General features: G+C 46.7%; 1 protein-coding gene across 2 annotated transcripts in view; it reads right to left on the bottom strand.

Moving 5' to 3' along the window:
- The window catches only part of Nt5e (5'-nucleotidase ecto), a 47004-nt gene extending 31377 nt beyond the window's left edge, over positions 1–15627 (bottom strand). The window contains exons 1-3 of one of the 2 annotated variants that reach the window (XM_076917694.1): positions 14667–14802; positions 7418–7571; positions 1309–1364 (exon numbers count right to left, since the gene is read on the bottom strand). In XM_076917694.1, the coding sequence (XP_076773809.1) occupies positions 1309–1364; positions 7418–7463 (102 nt within the window). In that variant the 5' untranslated portion in view covers positions 7464–7571; positions 14667–14802. Of the gene's footprint in view, positions 1–1308; positions 1365–7417; positions 7572–14666 lie in introns of both variants that reach the window. The other variant, XM_034483889.2, reaches the window with a different exon arrangement.
- Between the last annotated feature and the right edge of the window lie 1368 nt (positions 15628–16995).

The following is a 16995-nucleotide window of genomic DNA, read 5'->3' as shown; positions in this document are numbered from 1 at the left end:
CTACATCCCTAGCCCCACTGGTAGAATTTTTCTTCCAACTGTACCAGAAAATGTGACCTTTAACCAGCCATTCAAATGGCTGCTTCTCCCTTTTACCCTGCTCAGCAAAGTAGGTTACAGGCAGGAGATCAAGGAGCGAAGAGGTGGCCTGTCTCCCCTTGGATTATTTCGGAGGTACCATGGAATCAGCTGGAGGACTTTAGCAGCCCTTCTTCTATCCCCTCCACTCTTCCTCTGCTCCCAACTATCCACTTGACCAAGGATGCCCCAGCTAGGTCACCCTCCAACAGAGTATTGAGCCTGTGAAAGAACTACTTCAGAGTACACATGGCCCCAGGTATGGGAAACACCCAGAGAAGCAGAATGAAGGACACTAGACAGCTCCATCACATCCATGTTCTACCCCAGTGACCCAAAGCAATGCTGTTTCCACAGATGCCCTGCCTCTCCGAGGTCTCTACTTCTACCATGGCCGCCGTCTGCGGTGCCAAGTTGCCCCACATATAGTCCAGTCTTCTAGCTAATTCATCTGCAGGCCTGTGGCTTCATCCACACGATGCAGGCCACCAGAGTGAGCTGTGCTCCAAATAACCCACCTACCTCTTGCCTCTGAGTTGAATTCACCCAACTTCCTGTTTTCCAAGGAAATAAGCATTCCCATTTCCTTGGATACCTTACAGGCTCTCCCCGCCCTCCTGATGTCCTTAGCTGCATGATTTGTTCTTTTAAACTTTCAGGTGTCCTAAGCTCTAGGAACACTAAATCCCCCAGATGCCCTGAGATGCTCTTGAATTGTGTTCACCAGACCTCATGCGCATCTCTCACGGCACTTGTCCTCATTGTGGCAGTGTGTTCACACATCAGCTGTCTTTATACCTTCTGGGATACCAGGTGAGTCATGCCAATGTCTACTGAATGAGGAATAAAACAATTAGCTCTACCTTCTCCTTTTAAATGAGTTCTATTTTACTTTGTCATGGTGTGTAAGCCATTAAAACTTTCCAGAAGGCAGGATATGGAAAAAAAAAAAAAAAAAAAAAAAAAAAAAAAAAAAACCTTTGTAAATAGTGGGCACATGATGCCTTAGTTTTATAGGGAGAGAAACCAGGTTGCTAGGCAACTGGCGAGAAATCTAGCCAACTGCTTTCCCACCTCCCAGCTCCTCACTAGACAATTGTCAGGTTCTTGTACTTTTGTTTCCTATGTTTGAATTTACAAGTTACCTTTGTGTGTTTGTTAATATCTTTTTGGCATTTGTCTATTAATGGAACACACACAGTACAAAAAAGCATGATAGTACATACTCACCATAATCCCAACACCTAGGGTTTGAAGCTGTGCTGGGCTACACACCTCTGACTTATCTGAAAACAACAACAAAGTGTTCATTTTTCTCTGTGCGTCTGGGGTGTGAGCATGTAAACACTATTTGGATTTCACAAGGGGAAATTGGAAGGAGATGGAACCTTGTAAAAAGTAAATTTTTACTGGGAATTTAAGGTAACTGTTTGGTCTATCCAAGGCCACCTTTATGTGAATTGGATAATGGGCATCTCATAGCCTTGATTTTGTTTATAGAAGAACACAAAAGTATCAATAAATGTAAAATATGGGAATTTATGAAAGAAAGAAGGAAAACAAGACACAGAGTATGATACAAGAAGGTTCATGGTTTTGTGGGACACATTAGGCTTGTTCACACACTAGGTCATTTTATTTGATAGTGCAATGACATAGGTGCTATTATTTCCCCTTTTCATAGATAAGGAAACTGAGGTTCTGATTCCTACAACTAGCAAGTGAAAGACCTGAAACTTGAGAATTGGGAGTGAGGCTTAAACAGCAGCAGAGCCTTTTGTGTGCATAACTGCTGCCAATCTGCATGAATGGGAGAGGTAGGCATCTCTTAGCTTCTTGATAGTGTTTTACAAAGCTCTGGGATGCCAAGTAATGGCATCGACTTTTTCCTAAGGATACCTGAAGGGCAGACAGAAAGCAAGCATAGGTCATCAGATCATCATGTCTACGCATCCACCCACCTGAACAGCACCATCTATCCATGCACCATCTACCTACCCATCCACCTGCCTGTCCACTCATTGTTACCATCTAACCATCCATACATCCATCCCTTCATCATCTATCCATTTATCTGCCTTTTCAACTAACAAAGTATCTTCCATCCATCTACCCACATACCATTCATCCATCTATACATTCACCCATGCATCAAACATGTGGTAAACACATGTGTTGGAGATTGGGTCTAATGTTTTGATTCCACCGGAAATCTGTGTGTCCAACCGCTAAATGTCCTTGTCCCCAGTTGGGTTTTGATCAATCAATAAAGATGCCAGCGGCCCATGGCTGGGCAAAGGGAGATGGGGCGGGCCCCTTAGAGTTGTGAGGGCTAGGACACAGGGAGGAACAGAGGAGAATCACCATGACTCGAGGAAGAAGGATGGGACACAGGAGCGGCAGGAGGTAAGGCAAACCAGCCAAGTAGATTTCGGTGAGGTGGCCACGAGCCACTGGCAGATCCAAAGATAGCCCCTGGGTGGGTTCTCACAAGCAATCTGCTGAGAACACAAAGTGATTTAGCCAAAATTTCCACCATACACGTGTGTGAAGATTCGGGCACATGATGCATCTTAGGAACTGCAGAATATCAGAGGGTGAGCTTTACCTAAGGGAGTAAAGGCTCACAAGCAAATAGCCTTAGTGGTATAAACGAATAGGGACTTGAAAACAAGAGGAAGAGAGGTGGCGCAAACTTTCCAAGTGAAGAAAAGAGGCTTAACCATGCCAGGCCAAAACAAGGCAAGAAGAGCTGATTCAAGAGCAGTCGAACACGCTTGATGCAGAAGACGAACCTCTTTTGTAATCTACTAGACAACTGTAAGAACTTTAAAAGTATCTTTATCAGTCAGAGAGTGGAGGCATACTTATTTAGTGAGTGTAAGCCCTGCAATGTAAGACTTAAGGAGACATATTTGTCTATTATACAGTGAGACTCAGTTGCCAGTCACTCAGGGACCCTCAACAGCAGCCCTCTGAAGCATGTTTTGTTCCACTGATCCATGTCTGATATCATGGACTATGTCTACCCTCCATTTCCACAGCCACGTGCAAGGGGATGCTGGCCCTTATAGCTGAGTGTAATATCGCACTGGATGACAGAAAGGATCCTGGGATCGGGTCCTCTTACCTGCATTATCAACATCAGTAGAAAGGGTTAAAGAAAAAAAAAACCATACAGAACATGGAAGAGCCAGAGGGATCAAGGACACCACAAGAACCAGGCCCACAGAGTCACCTGGGACTAAGACTCAAGTGGGCTCACAGAAATCAGGGAGCCGCTGTATGTGTCTGACCTAGGTCCTCTGCAGACATGTTATGGTTGTGTAACTCAGTGTTCCTGTGGATCCCTAGCAGTGGGAGCAGAGGCTATCTCTGACTTCTTTGTCCACCTTTGGGACCCTTTTCCTTCTACTAGGTTGCCTTGTCCAGCCTTGATGTGAGAATATACCAGGTTTTGTAGGTTGTTATGCCTTTTTGGTTGATGTCCCTGGAAAACTGGTTCTCTTCTGAAGGGAAGGGAAAGAATCTGGGGCGGAAGGAGGCTGGGAGAGGAACAACTGCAGTTAGGTTGTAATAAATGAAAGAAGAATTCATAAAAAGGAAAAAGAGAAAAAAGAATCAAGATTAACAATACCCCCCGCCAAAAGCAACCCCCCAAATAGCACCTTATACTGTCTGTATTATTTGAAAATGTACAAACTCTTTACACAGGCAAAATATGTATGGCACAGTCACATTTAGAATTAATCGATCAATTCATCAGATCCAGGCAGGCTTATCTCTCAGGAGACAGAGAACACCAGCTAATTATTGTGTACATTATATGCAGAAGCAATTATTTATATGAGGGAATAGATGCATCTAGAGAAATTTTAATTAGCTTTATTTTATGCAGATGAGTGTTTTGCTTTCATGTATGAACATCCATCTCATGTGTGTCTGGAACCAGCATCTGATTCCCTGGAACTGGAGTTACAGGCCGCTGTGAGCCACCAAGGGGGTCTACTAAGAATCGAACCAGGGTCCTCTGCAAGAGCACAAGTGCTCTTAACTGCCGAGCCATTTCTGCAGCGCATCTAGAAAGCTTTAAAATCTACTTACGGGGCTAAAGCAAACAAGTGCCAAAGGAACATAAACAGCACTCAGCTGTGTTTGTGGATGAAGTTCAGAAGGCCGCCAAAGTGGTGTGTGTGTGTGTGTGTGTGTGTGTGTGTGTGTGTGTGTGTGTGTGTGTGTGATGGGCTCCTTTTCAAGTTAGTAAACCTAGAGGCCAAGACAGGGCAAGATGAAGTCAGAGGCTGCTTCTGCCTCCTCCTTCAGCCATCTAGAGTCAGTATCACCCTGTCCCACTCTAGCCTGGGACTCAGTAGACAAGGAAGAAGACAGAGGCTGCGGCTTCTGCTAAGGCTCCCTCATGCCTAAGGCGTGAGAACCAAGTCTCTAACTCAAAATTCCCCCTACCACAACTCCTGTAGGCTGGGCTCTCAGCAATAATGAATTACAAATTTAGCTGGTCATACTGGTGTAAGGCTTTAATCCCAGAACTCCAGAGGCAGAGGCAGGTAGATTTCTGTGAATTCGGGGCTAGCTTGGTATACAAAGGGAGGCCAGCCAGGGCCACAGAGAGGAAAACTTGTGGGAGTCAGTTCTCTCCTTCCACTGTTTGGGCTCCAGGGAACAAACTCAGGTCCTGAGACTTAGGAGCAAGCACCTCTACCCAGAAAGCCATCACACAGGCCCACTTTTATTTCTTAAACAAAACAGTTATGTGGGTTTGGCTCTTAGCATGGGGAGAGAGTTGGGGACAGGGATCAAGCTGTCATCTAGAATTAACTCTTTCAAACTTCTTAAACTAACATTGTTAATTATTTGCATTCCCTCCAAACATTCTGGATCCATCCAACAATTCTATAATTACTCTCTCTCTTGCTGCATGGTCCCCACCCCAAGCACCCAGGAGAGTGAAAGTCAAGGAGGGGCAAACACAGTGGCTATCCTCCCACCCATCCATGCCTCTCATGGGGACAGGCCACCGTCCCCTGGCCCATGTGAAGTGGCAATGTCCTCCCCAACCAGAGACAAGCCCCTCCTCTTCCCAGGCCCACAAGTGAGATTGCACATTAACTACTGTACATGGTGGAGCGGTGTTGGGAAATGTGAACCCTGAGAATCAGTGATACTGATAAGAATAAACTAGATGCCTTTGTAACAAAAAAATGCTCTCTCTCTCTTTCTATGTCTATCTCTCTATCTTTATGTATGTGTGTGATGTGTTGTGTATGTGAAGATATGTGCACAGGTCAGAACAGGTCAGAAGACTACTGTGTAGAGTCAGTTCTCTTGATTTTCCTGGGGCTTGAACTTGGATTGTTTTGTTTGTTTGTTTGTTTTTGGACAAGTGCTGTCACGAGCTGAGCCATCTTGCTGGCCCCTGACTCTCCATTTAATGCTTTAGTAGTTCTAACCCTGTCCTGCTCTGTGGTTAAAAAAGAGCCTGAACGGGCACTACCTACTGGAAACAAGCTGTAAGCACCAAGTTTCCCGCCCTGTACATCATTCTCATCCCTTGGCACCCAGAGGTCACTCAGTGACATTCCATGACGATCTGTGGGGCAGAATAAATAACTTCAAAGCAATAGTCTGGAAGTAGGCTGCTGCCTCTCCTGTTCCTCTGGGCATCATTTGTGCATCATTTCTGCAACCTGGAGAGTGGTGTTCTGGGCACCTTCTTCACTTGAAGACAGTGGCCAAAAGGAGGCACCTGACAGAGGAGGTCAGGCTATCTCTCCGCAAGGAAATGACTGCCTCATCCTCAAGTATCTGTGAGATCTGTGAGGCAGAAATAGGTCACCAAACTTACCCTTAAGTGTAAAATTAGGTTCAAGGACACATTAGTTACATTGGTAGATTAGAAACAGACAGAGGTACCAGAAAGTGGTGGCACACTCCTTTAATCCCAGCACTTGGGAGGCAGAGGCAGGTAGATTTCTGAGTTCGAGGCCAGCCTGGTCTACAGAGTGAGTTCCAGGACAGCCAGGGCTACACAGAGGAACCCTGTCTCGAAAACAAAACAAAACAAAACAAAACAAAACAAAACAAAACAAAACAAAACAAAGCAAAAGAAACAGACAGAGGGCTGGGCAGGAGACCACACTCTCTCAACCTAGTTTATAGATGGAGACTATAAATTCCATCTCACACTTCCAAACTCACACAGCTGACAAGTGCAAGGGCTGAGATATAAAACCTGGCTGAGTGTCAAAGCTGGAGCTTAGTACCTGGCTGCCTGCCTAGCATGCTCAACATCTCGGGTTAGAGCTTAAAACAGCAGGCTCCACTACCAAAAACGTCTGTGGTCTGACTGTTCCCACCAAAACTCAAATTGAAATTTCATCTCCACTGTGTGGTATCAAGAAGTAGAATCTTTAGGAGATGTTGGGTCATAAGTGGATTATTCCTCATGTAGCTTAACAGATGAATGGATTACTGGGTTTATCCCAAGAGAGGCTCTGGAATAAAAACTACTTTGGCTGTGTATCTTGCATGAGTCCCTTTCCTCATGTGAGATCTGGCATTGTCTCGGGATCCCGTAAGTGAGTTCCTACCAGCAAGGAGGGGTAGAACAGCCTGAAATTCCCAGAGGTCAGAAATATGAGTTATAGTGCTTCCTCTTTTCCTTATAGAACATCAAATCTCAGATATTTTATAATAACAGAGAGCATAAGAGAAGCTTAAATAGAAGAACCAATAGCCCTATATAGGAATATCAAAGGCTACCTGCCCAATACCCTGATGCCACAGGCCCAAGCCCTCTTAGGCATCTTTGCTTTACACCTGTCCTACTGAGGTGGTTTTGTTTTTGTTTGTTTGGGCCAATTTGACAGAAGCTCAAGTTATCTAGGAAGAGGAACGGCAACTAAGAAAATGCCTCCATTCAGATACCCTTTGGGCAAGTCCAAGTAATCCAGGACTAGCAAGCCAGTAAGCACCCCTACGCCGTGGTTCATGCTTCCGTTCTTGCCTACTTGCGTTCCTGCCTTGACTCCCCTCAGGGGTGGACCGTTACCTGGAAGTGTAGGATCAAATAAACTCTTTCTTCCCAAAGTTTCTTTTGTTTGGTCTTGGTATTTCGTCACAGCCACAGAAGCCATAACTAAGACAAGAGCCTCTTCTGAGCCACCCCCTACCACAGCATATGAGCAAAGACCCCTCTCCCTGGATGAGCATCGCCAAGCTTGTCTCATCACCAGCTCTTCTGCACCTATGGACCTATGGGGAGGATCACACAGGGTATATATGTGGCTATGGATACAGATGTTTAATGGCATTAACCAACCTGGTAAGGGGGTGGAGAGATGGCTCAAGTGCACTGGCTGCTCCATCCCGTGCTTCCATCTTCCTCACCCACAGGGTAGCTAACAGGCACCTGTGGCTCCTGTTCTGGGGGATCTGCTACTCTCTTCTGACCTCCACAGGGACCAGGCACACACCTGGCGAACAGACATCCATGCAAGGCAAACCGTTCAGAAAGGAAAGGTAAACGAAGATCTAAAACCAAAGCAGCCTGATAACTGTCCTTAGATGCTAACCGGTAGGGAGAGAACTTAGGCTAGCCAGTGTCACTCACCAAGTCCCCGGTGGTGGTTAAATGAAAAACAACCTTCATAGGTTCACATATTTGAACACATGGCCCCTCAGTTTGTGGTGTTGTTTGGGAAGATTGCAGGACAGAACATTTAAGACCAGGAACCTTTGCTCAGGGCAGGGCTTTGAGGAGTTTATAGTCTTGCCTTGCTTTAGTGTTCGTTTGTTCTCTCTCTCTCTCTCTCTCTCTCTCTCTCTCTCTCTCTCTCTCTCTGTTTTGTGTGATCACTCAGCTTTCTTTTTAACTGCCTGGTGACATGCTTCTCCCACCATTTGGGACTTTCCCTTTGCAACTGTAAGCCCAAACAAAGTCATCTTTCCCTAAGTTGCTTCTGGCCATGGTGTTTTATCACAGCAACAGAAAAATAGTAGATACACCCTCTCAGCCATAGTCCAAATTGCTTTCCTATTAAAATTGGGTCTAGTGGATCCAGCCTTTCAGGTAGACCATAGTAGAGCCGCTACCACACCTCTGGATTGCTGCCTGACCTGCTTCCATTCCCCCTTCTTACTTTTCTCATCTTTCCCAAATGATTTCTCCAAGCAGTTGAGGGTTTTTTATTTCTCATTTTTAGAGTGTGATGTGATGTAGTGTGTGTGTGTGTGTGTGTGTGATGACTATTGTGGTGAACATGTGCAGGTAAGAAGACAGCTTCTGGGAGTCAATACTTTTCTGCCTTCAGGCAAGATCACTCTTCCTGATTCTGCCATGTGATGTGTCCCAGGCTTACCAGCTTGTGGACTTTCAGCCATTATTCTGAGCTCCACATCCCACCACCACCACCACACAAAGCTTTTTTTCCCTTTCCAGCTCTGCCTCCTCCTCCGCCCCCCTGCCCCCCCCCCACCGCCCTAAGTTTAGGGGCTCAAACTCGGGGTATCACACTTACAGGCCGAGAACTTTGGATAGCTGAATTAGTTTTTGTTTGTTTTGTTTTTGTTTTTTTGTTTCTTGTTTTTGCTTTTTGGCATCAACCAGTTTTCCAATTTTCGGTAACGCTATCTAGGTGTCCAACAATTCAGTCCTAACACTGTATATCTCAACACAGTGCCAATTCCCACAAGTTGCAGGGCTCCATCACACAAAACTGTGTCCACTCTAGCACCCAGGCCAGAGGCCTGGGCCACCTGTACTTCTAAGGGACTAGCTGTTAGCATTCTGTCTAAACTCCACCCCTACAGTTATCTGGCAAGAGCCAGGTAGTCTGATCCACTATAAAAGGGGCTGCTTGCCCCTCCTCTCTCTCTTGCACTCTTGCTCTCTTTTGCTCTCTTGATCCCTCTGTCCCCTCGCCCCTTCCCCCTTCCCTTCCCCCACTTTCCAAGTGCTCATGGTTGGCCTCTACTTCTCTCTCTCTCTCTCTCTCTCTCTCTCTCTCTCTCTCCCTCTCCCCCTCTCCCCCTCTCCCCCTCTCCCCCTCTCCCCCTCTCCCCCTCTCCCCCTCTCCCCTCCCCCCTCTCCCTCTCCCTCTCCCTCTCCCTCTCCCTCTCCCTCTCCCTCTCCCTCTCCCTCTCCCTCTCCCTCTCCCTCTCCCTCTCCCTCTCCCTCTCCCTCTCCCTCTCCCTCTCCCTCTCCCTCTTCCTCTCATTTTCTCTACCTTTACTATCCTCTTAACTCTCCTCCTCATGCCCCTGACTAAACTCTATTCTACACTATAGGTGGGCCGTGTGACTTGTCCCTCAGGTGGAAGAGATGCCTCAGCATGGGCCCGCTGAGACATCCCCTTCCCTCACACCTCACCACACACCCACAGAACAAATTCTCCTTTTCTTTATCGTTTTATAAACACATCACTAGTTACAAAGCAAAGGTCCCCACAACCCTATTCTCCCATTGGACAATTACCTAGAGGAATCCATGGAACTTCAAAAGTTATCATTACTGGTTTATTATGAGAGATACATCTAGGAATAGCCAAATGGGACGAATGTCCAGGGCGAGGCACAGAGCCTAGGACAGACAGAGCCTCTGTGCCCTTTCAGGCACCCCACCCTACAGAAACTCCTTGTGCTCAGCAAACGCAGAGCTCATCAAATTCTACTTTTAAGAGCCTGTCAGAACTTAATCTCCGGTCCCACCCCACTTTCCTGCAGGTGGGTGGATGAGGTCAGAAAGTCCAGTTCTCTAACCCTCCAATCTAAGCATCAGGTCCGTCCCAGCACTGGGTTCCACCCTGAGACTATCTAGAGCCCTAGTTCAAAAGCAAGTTCATTAGCTTAAACTATTAGCCTCAGCTATTACCAAAGGGACTCATCATGAATAACAAAAGACGGAAACTCCTTCTGCTTAAAGAGCAAGGGGCCACCGGACACCTTCCACTGAGAGGCCACCCTGATTGCAATGACAAAGGAGTTTAAACTTCTCCCAGGTCAGCAAGGTCTATCTCAGTCTTATCTCAGTTTCACAGTGGTCCAGGCCTCCACACCTGTGCCCGTCACTGAACAGAAGCATCTTAGAGCATTAAACCATTCCTCAGTACCGCACATCTTTAGAGAGGAGCCTCAGGGATATGCTGCTTCAGCCCCTCATTAACCTGGTGGCTGGAGAGGGAACCGACAAGCAGTTCGGTCTCACAGGCTGGTGTGCTAAAAGGCAGAGAGAGGGCAGCGACTGCTTTTCCAGTGAGAGCCTTGGCGATCTGCGCTTTAAAGTAGCAAATTGTTCCATAAACTTTCTAGAACACAGGCCAAACCAGACAGACAAACAGGAATTTTTTTGACTATACCCAATGAAGGGTTTCTGTTCTAACAGGCACAGAGCTGAACACTGATAGGCAGAGTTGCATCATCAAATTCATGTCTAAAATTGCCCATGCATCAATAGTTAGAGTGCTTCTAAATAAAGCAAAATCCAATGAAAAAAGAAAAGAAAAATCTGCAAACATGACATCAGGTGACAGGAAATCTAAAAGATTCACAAACTTATTTATCTAAAGAAACTTATGATATGTCTAATTACCAGAAAAACACAAGTTACTGACAAGCTGGATGGGTAACAATGTGGGCTGAGGAGCTGGCTCAGCAGTTAAGAGCACTTTCTACTCTTGCTGGGGACAGGAATTTGGTGTCCAGCATTCACATTAGATGGCTAACAGCTTCCGGTAACTCCGTTTTCAGAGGATCTGCCTTCCACAGGCACCAGCACACATCTGGTACACATACATTAAAAAAAAAAAAATCTTCCTTTTTAAGAAGGAGTAATGATACAGAGGTTAATGCTCTTGCCTGGGTGTCAGCTGAGGAGCAAAGCAGTGGGTGTTAAGCTTTCAAGAAGGCCGCTGGCAATCAATGTGAAAGGCAGAACCAAGCATGAACATTGTGACCAGTAACTTTGCCCTTGAATATGAAAATCTCCACACTGGAATCAGCAGAAGACATCTGGAGCAGCTGAATTTGTGAGGCAGGGGGATTGATTAGAGGCCATCTCCAAATTGACCAGAGAATGATGTGTGAAGAGGTCACCATGCACCTAGATACACAGGGGCACTGCACATGGAGGATGGGGTGGGAAAATCATAAAAGCAAGGCTGCTGTGGTGGACTGAATGAGAACAGCCCATAGACAATTATGTCTGAATGCATGGTCCCCAGTTGGCAGAATTGTTTTGGGAAGGATTAGAAGGTGTGGCCTTGTTGGAGGAAATGTGTCATTGGAGGAGGGCTCTGAGGCTTCAAAAGACACACACGATTTCCAGTAAGCCCCTCTCTGTCTGCCTCCTACTCGTGGGTCAAGATGTGAGATCTCAGTTGTTCCTGACACTGCCTTTCTCTGCTATCATGGACTCTGACCCCCTATAATCATAGGCCTAATTAAAGGCTTTCTTTAATAAGTTGTCTTAGTCATGGTATTTTGTCACAGCAATAGAAAAGTAACCAAGACAGGAACACAGAAGTAGCATTTGGGAGGCAGAGGCAGGAGGACCAGAGGTTCAGGGACATCCTCAACCCCACAGCATGTTTGAGACCAGTTTAGGATATCTGAGAACTTAAAAAGAAAAAAAAAATTCTAAAGGGAACAGTCTAGACAGTGGTACTTAGAAAGATGGTGGAGGAAAGACTGTCAGTTTCACATAAATGAAAGCTGTCATGTCCTCTTCCTTCCAAGTCCAAGGTATAGAGAACTAAGTTAAGGATTTCTCACTGCACCATGTCCATAAGCTGGGAAATATCTTTCCCAGTTAAAGAATATGAAGCTCAAGAAAAAAAACAGGCCAAAAAGAAGAAAAAAGAGAATCCCCAAGCAACTGGGCTTCCTCATGTTCTTCTCCTGTCTTCCTTTCTCCTAGTTTCTAAAGAAAAAAAAAATATCCAGAACTGTGCTTTCCTGACCTCTGAACAGGTTTGTACAACAGCCTGGTCTGTCTCCTCCTCACACCTCGGGGCGCATTAATCTTTCCACTAGAATAGACAGCTGCACTACCCGCTGCTTCTCTCAGTTTCTGCCTAGCAGCAGAACCCAAAGGGTCTTCAAGTTCATCCTGGTCCTCCATCGCCATCAGAACAACTCTCAGGGGCATGGCAGGTCTAGGGAGCACAGACTGTCTTGGAGCCTCCTGCCCAGTTTCCAAGACTTCCATTTACTTTTTTTTTTTTTTTTTTTGGTTTTTCGAGACAGGGTTTCTCTGTGTAGCCCTGGCTGTCCTGGAACTCACTCTGTAGACCAGGCTGGCCTCGAACTCAGAAATCCACCTGCCTCTGTCTCCCAAGTGCTGGGATTAAAGGTGTGCGCCACCACCGCCCGGCAAGGTTTCCATTTACAGGTAACTGGAAATAACCCTCTACAGCTGCTGTTGACTCTGATCTGGGTCTCCAACATCCCAGAATCAAGACACAACAGGCAACTGAGATAGGGGATTTTTTAATAACAAAAAATCACTAGGCTCCCAAGGTTTAGTAAAAATACAAGCAACACAGCAGTGTGAACCCTCTGCGAGACAGGAAAGCTGCAGAGCAGAACCGTATGCTGCAGCAGGGAAAGCTAAGGTCGATGCAGGTCAAATCATGTGCATCAAACCCACCCGCGACTCACCCCACACATCGGACGGAAAGCTCACCTATAGACTTTGTTAGCCCCTCTTCTCCCACTCTTGACACCAGCCAATGGAGTTTATTTTTCCTCAGGCCCCACTTCAATTGCTTTGACAGAAATTTGTAAGAAAGCAATTCCATCCCACAGAAAGTATTCTAAACATTCAAGAGTAATGGGCTCTGACTTGTAGTCGATTGTTGTGGCCTCATCTAACGACACAGCGAGCTCATTCTGTCTTAAAGAGGGACATATTTTTTTTTTACTAAGGATTATTTACCCGACTGAGAAGAGTGTTAGAAAAAGAAAATTCTGTAAAGTTGTGGTTTATACATGAAATCAAAACAAACTCAGACGGTGTTTATCCTACCCTTCTGGGAGGAAGTAGAGAGGAGAGCTAGTTAACTATCCAATCATGTAAATGTTTGTATTGCCGTCCCTGCTTGCAAAGCTTCAAGATGGTCTAGCTGTGGAAAAAGAAAGCTGAGAGGCTGCAGAGTCCTTGAGGCTGGAGACGCTTCTGGCAAGCAGCTGCAGAGCGCTGCCTTCCCCAGTCAACTCCGGAGGCTTAAGGTCCCTTAGAGCTGCCCTTGCATTGACTGTCCCTAAGCCAGTATTGAGTAGGAGGGGAGTCCTCACCCTTCTCTGACCTCTGAGCTGTTCCTGTACACAGTGGGCAGTCTGCCTTCCGCACCTTACTTTCCCTTCCACACCCTCTGGTTTCGCAGTTCTGAGATCCCGCCCTGTTATTTCTCTTGCAAAGCCCTTACTTTTTTTGTTTGTTGTTGTTGTTGATATTGTTGTCTCTCATTTTTTTCCCTACATCAGGGCAGAATCTTTTACCCTAGGCATCCACACATCTCAGTTAGGTTTGATTTGATTATTCTTTCCCCCTTCTCAACAAGCAAGGCATCACCTCCAACAGAGTATTGGGAAGTGAGGACCAATCTCCCCCACTGTGTGTGTGTCTGTCTGTTTGTCTCCCTAGCCCCCTTCCTCCTTCCTTTTGAGACAGGATCTCATGCTAGGCTGGCCTCTCTTTTGTAACCAAGGATGACTTTGAACTTCCGATCCTCTAGCCTTTACCAGGCCTGCCCTGCAAACCTAGTTTGAGCAATGCCAGGGATCAAATCCAGGTCCTTTGGAGTTCTAAGCAAGCGCTCTTGCTGCATCCACAGCCCCCTTATCTCTCCAGTTAGGCTTTCAGAATCTCTACATTCAAGTGGGTTTTATTGAGCTCCTGAAATCCCAGCTTTTCCTCCATTTCGGTTCTCTCTGACATTTCTTTTTTACTTGTTCCTTTGAGGCAGTGCCTGGGAGCAACAAGAACTAACAGTTACAGAGATTACATTATGTGCACACAGTGCTTTGAGGTCAATATTCTTCTTCCCATTTTATAGAAGATTTGACCACCGAGGCCCAATAAATAACTAGTATAAGGTCACAGAAAAGTATTGTAAATCGACCTAAGGAGGTGAGTTCGTTGTGTTCGGACTTCAGAGCCAATCGAATGTGTTTTCCTCCTTGGGGGCTAGTGACCTAAATAGTTTTGGCCTGATTTCCTTTCAGTAAAGTAAGGAGGAGGCATTCTTTGTAAGATCGAGCAGATGGGAGATGTGGAAGAGACTGAGATGGCTCTCCAGCCCTTGATAATTTTCAGTGCTCGTACGTGTCTGAGATGAAACACCCTGTAGGGTCCCTCTTCTAATAGTCTCAGCTCGTTACGGGACCCGAATAACAGCAGTTTAAGAAAATAATCTAAGGGACGCCCGTCTGCATCCTCAGGGCACACTGGCCTGGGTCGAGTTCCACCTGCACATCTCTGAGAACTATCTGTGTTGGGCCACTAGCGAATTCTCCAGTCTCTCTCTCTTTCTCTGGGTCTGGGACTCCTACCCCGGGAGCCTTCTCCTTACCATGGCATCGTAGCCCAGAATGTTCATGAAGTGTGCCACTTCCAGGCCTTTGTAAACGGTGAACCAGATAGTGCCCTGGTACTGGTCGCCGGCATCCAAAAACAGCACGTTGGGTTCTTCCTTGCGGATCTGCTGCACCTTGGTGAAGAGCCGGGCCACGCCGCCCACGCACAGGCTGGCGTTGAGGCACTTGGTGGAGTCATCGCTGGTCTGTTCTAGCCGGCTGTGCAGGTCGTTTGTGTGGAGGATCGTGAGCTCCCAGGCTCTGGCTGTGGGCCACAGTGGTAGCAGAGCGTTCAGTGCGAGAAGCAGCCACTTGGGTGCCATAGCGGCCGCGGGACGCATGGCTGGCTAGAGCGCGTTGAGCGGGTGGACTGGCCCGGAGCCCGGTGAGCACCGGCCACCGCAGACTCTACTAAACTGCGGGGTGGACGAGGGCGGGGCGGGGCCAGATCCGCCTCCTCCAGCCCCAGGCCCTCCCGCCGGCAGACGCACTTACGGAGTCACCCGAAACGACCCTGGCACCCGAGGCACCCGGGAGCTACCGGCCTAGCACACGCGGGCCGCAGGGAACAGAGAGGAGGTTGTTCGCGTGGTGAGCGAGCACTTCGGGGAGGCTGGGTGCCGTAGTCCCTGGGCGCCGGTGACAACTGCAGGGGCCGCGTCCCCGATCCTCACTCTGGATGGCACCGATTTCTCTAGAAGACTGTGCAGCTGCTTGTGTTGCTCTGTGGCTCGTCGCTGAAAGAGAGGGGGCGGAAAGGAGGACAAACGTAGGAGAGAGAGGGGTCCAGAGCCCGTTGGGAAGTGCGCTGTGAGGTTGCCTAGGTGGGACCGGGATACACCACGGGCGGAGAGGCTACGTAGGTTTGAGGACGCAATGGAGCCACGTTCGTTGTTCGATCTGCAATCTCAAGAGCCAAGCAATCTTTGGGATTCAGCCTTTCATTTATCTACCATGGAAACCTTAGTGTTAAGACCCCAGTGGCGCACAGCCAGCTCTGAAAGCTAAGGCGGATCCAAGGGGGTAAACCCCTGACAGCTGCGCGGGGGCGCGCTTTTGTGGTGTGTGTGTGTGTGTGTGTGTGTGTGTGTAAGCTTTTAGCAGTAATAGTGGGAATTCATATTTGTTACGAACAAATCATTAAATACAAATCGCCGCAGCACAAATTTCTTGTCTAATGGATTAACGCCTGCATTTGAATGAAGTATAATCAAGAAGTTAGCAATTCTGAGAAAGAAAGGCGTATTAGTATTAGTGTGGTTCTCGGGTGTTCTGCGCATTATATAGAAGTTATTTAATGCCCACACATCTCCAGAATGCACCAGGTCAGCGTTGTTTTACACACACACACACACACACACACACACACACACACACACATCTTCACACTGCGGCATGCCTATAATCCTAGCACTCAGAAGACTTAGTAAGGAGAGTTGAAAATACATGAACAGTCAGGGCTACATAGCGAGACCCTGTTTCACCCACAACCAAGTTGCTTTTCAATTGCAGTAAAATATACATTATATAAATATACACGATGTGCATTACCACTTACTGTCCTAAGCACATAGGTAAGGATATTTACCACCATTCATTTCCCAGAACTTTTTCATCTTTCCAAGATAGTATTCTAAACTCATTAAACAGTGACTTCCACCCCACACGGGGCCAGTCACCTGTAATTACAGCACTTGGGGGTCCAGGCAGGAAAACAGTTTTTAGGCTCTGTTAGTGAAGTCCTGTCTCAACAACAAACAACAACAACAACAACAACAACAACAACAACAACAACAACAAAACAAACTACCAATGAACCAAAACCAAATTCTCCCCATTTTCTTCCATTTCTTCCTTTCCAGCCCCTGGCAATCAACATTGTATTCCCAGTGTGGTCGTACTAAGCACCTCATATCTGTCCTTTTCTGACTCAGTTTGTTTCACTTGGTGTAATGTCTTCAAGACTCAGTATGTCAGCATTTCCTTTCCTTCAAAGGCCAAGTAACATATCCCACTAGGTGTGTATTTGAATGCCCACATTCATAGCGGCTTATTCATAAGAGGTGAAACCAGAAATAGACCAGGGTTCCTGGCTGATGAAATAATTTAGTTGGGACATGAAGTCAGGACCTGCTGTGTTGCCTGTTCTCACATGCAACGAGCAGACTCCGCACATCTTCACCAACACTCTTTTCTTTTGTTTGTTTTAAATGATAGTCACACAGCAAGTGTGGTATCTCACTGACGTTTCTATTTGTGTTTCACCATTGGTTTGGAAGGTTGAGCATCTTCTTATGACCTTACAAACCATTTGTGTCCTTTCTT

Source organism: Arvicanthis niloticus, chromosome 21 (genome assembly GCF_011762505.2).
Source record: "Arvicanthis niloticus isolate mArvNil1 chromosome 21, mArvNil1.pat.X, whole genome shotgun sequence".
Taxonomy (NCBI): Eukaryota; Metazoa; Chordata; class Mammalia; order Rodentia; family Muridae; genus Arvicanthis; species Arvicanthis niloticus.
This window is presented reverse-complemented; position numbering and strand designations above follow the sequence as displayed.